Source organism: Chiloscyllium plagiosum, chromosome 10 (genome assembly GCF_004010195.1).
Source record: "Chiloscyllium plagiosum isolate BGI_BamShark_2017 chromosome 10, ASM401019v2, whole genome shotgun sequence".
In the NCBI taxonomy this organism is placed as follows: Eukaryota; Metazoa; Chordata; class Chondrichthyes; order Orectolobiformes; family Hemiscylliidae; genus Chiloscyllium; species Chiloscyllium plagiosum.
Window position 1 is genome coordinate 84,425,407 of NC_057719.1, and position 5,322 is coordinate 84,430,728.

The window sequence follows — 5,322 nt, forward strand, 5'->3', positions numbered from 1 at the left end:
TCTTCAAGAAAGGAAATAGGGAAATCCCCGGCAATTACAGACCAGTAAGCCTCACGTCTGTCGTCTGCAAGGTGTTAGAAAGGATTCCGAGGGATAGGATTTATGACCATCTGAAAGAGCATGGCTTGATTAAATGCAGTCAACACGGCTTTAGAGCATGGCTTGATTAAATGCAGTCAACACGGCTTTGTGAAAGGCAGGTCATGCCTCACAAACCTTATCGAGTTCTTTGAGAATGTGACTAGAAAAGTTGATGAGGGTCGAGCTGTGGATGTGGTGTATATGGACTTTAGCAAGGCATTTGATAGGTTCCCCATGGTGGGCTCATTCAGAAGGTCAGGAGGAATGGGATTCAGGGGAACATAGCTGTCTGGATAAAGAATTGGCTGGCTAACAGAAGACAGCGAGTGGTAGTAGAAGGAAAATATTCCGCCTGGAAGTCTGTGGTGAGTGGTGTTCCACAGGGCTCTGTCCTTGGGCCTCTATTGTTTGTAATTTTTATTAATGACTTGGATAAGGGGATTGAAGGATGGGTCAGCAAGTTTGCAGATGACACAAAGGTTGGAGGTGTCGTTGACCGTATAAGAGGGCTGTTGTAGGCTGCAGCGTGACATTGACAGGATGCAGAGATGGGCTGAGAGGTGGCAGATGGAGTTCAACCCGAATAAATGCGAGGTGATGCATTTTGGAAGGTCGAATTTGAAAGCTGAGTACAGGATTAAGGATAGGATTCTTGGTAGTGCGGAGGAACAGAGGGATCTTGGGGTGCAGGGCCATAGATCCCTTAAAATGGCCACCCAAGTGGACAGGGTTGATAAGAAAGCATATGGTGTTTTGGCTTTTATTAACAGGGTATTGAGTTTAAGAGTCGTGAGATCTTGTTGCAGCTCTATAAAACTTTGGTTAGACCGCACTTGGAATACTGCGTCCAGTTCTGGTCGCCCTATTATAAGAAAGATGTGGATGCTTTGGAGCGGGTTCAGAGGAGGTTTACCAGGATCCTGCCTGGACTGGAGGGTTCTTTACACAGAGAGTTGTGAGAGCATGGAATGCGTTGCCAGCAGCAGTTGTGGAGGCAGGGTCATTGGGGACATTTAAGAGACTCCTCGACATACATATGGTCACAGAAATTTGAGGGTGCATACATGAGGATCAGTGGTCGGCACAACATCGTGGGCTTAAGGGCCTGTTCTGTGCTGTACTGTTCTATGTTCTAAATCAATTTATTGCACAAATTATTCAAAATCCAGTCATATTAAGTCCAATCCCTTTAGTCAATAACTGGAAATTAGATCTAATTTTATTTTTCCACCACTGTCAAGTCAGAAACAATCTAGCACAGGATATGGTCTGAACCAGTGCCTAAACCTGAGCATTGCACTAAGTGAATGGTACAAAGAGGAAACCTTTCTCCACTGTTACGTTGGTTACTTATTTATTTTTTGAATGAACCTCTTCAGAGATGTTATCACACACAGAGATATTATCTCCTACCGAAGCAGGAGGAACTCTGAGATAGCATCATAGAATCCCAGTGCAGAAAGAGGCCATTCAACCCACCAAGTCTGTACCGACCCTCAGAACAGAATCCCATCCAGTCTGCTCTAACTCTATCACAAATTCACCTAATTGCTCCATTGCGGTCCCCACTGTAAATATGTGCCTCCTACTCTTCCTTGTCCCCCTTATCACGATCACCGTGACTCTCCCTTCTGCATAATTTCCTCAAAGAACAACAGCAACAGGCCCTTCAGCCCACCAAGACTGTGCCGACACATGATGCCTTTCTAAACTAAAAACCTTTTTGCCTCTACGTACTCTGCATCCATCTATTCCCTACCCATTCATTTATCTGTCAAATTGCCTCTTTAATGTTTCTATAGTATCCACGTCCACCACCTCCTCTGGCAGTACATTCCACCCTCTGTAAAAAAACCTTGCCCCTCAAATCTTGTTTAAACTTACTCCGTTTATCTTAACCCCTGTCCCCTAAGAATTGCTCCCTCCACTCTCGCATACAGTGCCCCTGACGATCACATCCTTTAAGTTCCATTCTACCTGGAGCACTTTTATTAAGCAAACTATACCAGCCCCTTGGAGCTCCACCCTGCTTGCCTTCCAGGTCAGCTTTGCCAGCATCAGCTGATGAGCTATTTCACTTGGACAGGCTTCACCCCTTATAATGTAAGCACTTGTGCAAGGAAACACCTTGGTTGCGAAGGAGCCAAACAGTGAAGACTTTTGTCTTCTTCAGAGCTTAGAAAGGAAAAAAAAACTAACCTAACTTCTATATGTATATGCCGGATTTGTGAGCACACACATTTTACTTCATTCCCTCAAGTTTGTCATCAGCAGTGATTATAACTTCAGTAACTTGGGATGTTAATGAGTAATAATGGGATGCTAGGGAGTTCAAAACAGGTTTGCATCAAGATCAGGAAAGCCAACCTACTTGAAAGGTTCTGAGAACTTAGGACAGAAACTTCATCCTGCTGTCAGGAAACTGAATCTTTGTCTCCTATCCAACTGGGTTCCCCCGCTCGCTGTTCCAAAATGATCGGTCTGATAAGGGCCCAAGGCACAGCTTGACTATATCAAGGTCTCCTGAAATTCCTCCACAGATCAGTACCTTCATGCCAGATGTTTGGCCAATTTCACTCTGTAGCACTGCCAAGGTTAAGGAGACTGGATTTAGAATAAAGAATCCAGGACCTCTCGATGCCACTCCTTCGTCTCTTAAAGGCACTGATAGTTACTAAATGAAGCATTTCTTTTCATTTGAATGCCTCAACAATGAGTGCTCTTAGTTTGTTATTTAGCAATAGAGACATTACCAACAAATTCTATCTTGGCTTCAGCTGATGGTAGCATGCAAAGGAGCAACAGAGTGCTCCTTCATAACAACCTGCAGTGGAATGATAGAATCTACAGCATGGAAACAGGCCATTTAGCCTAAGAGGTCCACACAGACCCTCTGAAGAGTAACCTACACAGACCCATTCCCCTACCCTGTTACTCTACATTTCCCCTGACTAATGCACTCAACGCTACACATGCCTGAACACTATGGGGCAATTTAGCATGGCCAGTTTACCTGACCTGCACATCTTCGGATGGTGGGAGGAAACCGGAACACCCGGAGGAAAGTTACGCAGACACGGGGAGAATGTGCAAACTCCACACAAATAGTCACCCGAGGCTGGAATCGAACGTGGGTCCCCGGCGCTTGCTAACCACTGAGCCACTGTGCTGCCCTGTGCCAAGATGTTTAAATAATTCTTTTCCGCACTCTCTACCCTAGTCACCTGGGCCAACCATGTCATCCTTCTTACCGTTTCATCTCAAATCAGTGAAATCAAGCTCAAGATCCTGCAGATGGTGTGGCTCAGTGCAAGACTTCAAGCTGCCTTCAAGCATTAAGATACAAGATTAGCAGAGACACAATGACCTATTGCTGAACAATACAGGAAAATAAAACAAATAACAGAGATACTGAAACAACCGCATTAACAGACCACAAATACTTCCAGAAACAGGTCCTTACCTCACGTTCCAGGTAGGATAGAAGTAACTCTGTTTCGTTTAGCAGTGTAACACTGCACTTACCCCTGGAAGGAAAGCAAAAAGCTGTCAGTAAAAAGTACTATATTTCTCCAAGGGAACAGATGCCAAATCATTATGTTTCACTGTGTTAGTCAGATGGCTGTAGGTTTATCAACTGTGAGACTCCTGAGCAGCATCAGGGGAGTTCTATGCTGTTAGATGTGCTGTCTTTCAGATCAAATAGTAAATCAAGCTCATGGCATGATTTCAAGAAACAGTGGGGGATTTTTGCTGCCAGGAACAACCAACAACACAAGGATCAACATCCTAAGTAAGGCTACTTTGTGGGGCTGAGGCTGTTTTTGGGCCATGGGGAGTCTTAAGGAGACAGAGAGAGTGCGAGAGAGAGCGAGACACAGACAGACAGAGAGTGGGAGGGACAGAGAGAGCGAGAGTGAAAGCGAGATAGAGATAGAGATAGAGATAGAGATAGAGATAGAGATAGAGATAGAGATAGAGATAGAGATAGAGACTGGCTCCTAGTCATGCAGTGCCTTGTTTTCAAGTGCTTTCAAGTTTTCACATTTGCCTATCATTGTCTTCTAACTCAACTGTCTGAGATAACTGTACTATTCTATTTCTGTCCTCAAGAGCATCTCCAATTTTAAATTATTCCATCGTTGATGGCCACACTATCAGCTATCAAGGTCCTAAGCTTTTCAATTCTGTCCCAAATTTCCTATCTCACTCTTCTCCTCTTGTATACTCTGCAAAACTCAACTGTTTGACTGAGCGTTGGATTCTGGAGAAGTACCAGAAGCTCTGGAAAACTGCTGATGTGATACTTCTATTCAAAAAGGGAGGGAGGCAAAAAGTTGTTAACCACAGGCCGATTAGCCCAACATCTCTTGTTAGAAAAGTGCTGGTACCGATCATTCAGGAAATAATAGCAGAGCATTTGGAAAATCACAAAGCAATCAAGCAGAATCAGCATGACGTCGTGAAAGGGAAATGGTCCCTGACTATTTCATAGATTTCATAGAATCACTACAGTGTGGAAACAGGCCCTTCAACCCAGCAAGTCCACACCTAACCTCCAAAGAGTGTCCCTCGCAGACCCATTCCCCTATCCGATTACTCTACATTTCCCCTGACTAATGCACCTAACCTACACATCCCTGAACACTATGGGTAATGTAGCATGGCCAGTTCACCTAACCTGCACATCTCTGGACTGTGGGAGGAAACCGGAGCACTTGGAGGAAACCCACACAGACATGAGGAGAACATGCAAATTCCACACAGACAGTCACCCAAGGCTGGAATCGAGCCCAGGTCCCTGACGCTGTGAGACAGCAGTGCTAACCACTGAGCCACCAACTAATTTATTAGAGTTTTTCAAAGAAGTCTTAATCAGAGTGGAGAGAGGGAAACAGGAGATGTGTTATATTTGGACTTCCAGAAGGTGTTTGACAAGGTACCTCACAAAGGTTAAGCTGTAAATAAGCTGAAAATGTGTTGCTGGAAAAGCGCAGCAGGTCAGGCAGCATCCAGTGACCAGGAGAATCGACGTTTCGGGCATAAGCCCTTCTTCAGGAATGAGGAAAGTTTGTCCAGCAGGCTAAGATAAAAGGTAGGGAGGAGGGACTTGGGGGAGGGGCGTCGGAAATGTGATAGGTACTACAAACAAACCATTATCTCCCAGACCGTCCATAACCTCATCACCTCGGGGGATCTCCCATCCACCACCTCCAACCTCATAGTCCCACAACCCCGCAC

The 5,322-nt window shown here is 45.0% G+C and overlaps 1 protein-coding gene across 1 annotated transcript in view; it reads right to left on the reverse strand.

Annotated features, from left to right (window-relative positions):
- Positions 1-5,322, reverse strand: part of LOC122554015 (metastasis-associated protein MTA1-like) — a 170,586-nt gene that overhangs the window by 119,673 nt on the left and 45,591 nt on the right. Inside the window, exon 5 of the mRNA XM_043698501.1 lies at positions 3,545-3,608. Within this exon, the coding sequence (XP_043554436.1) occupies positions 3,545-3,608 (64 nt within the window). The remainder of the gene's footprint in view (positions 1-3,544; positions 3,609-5,322) is intronic.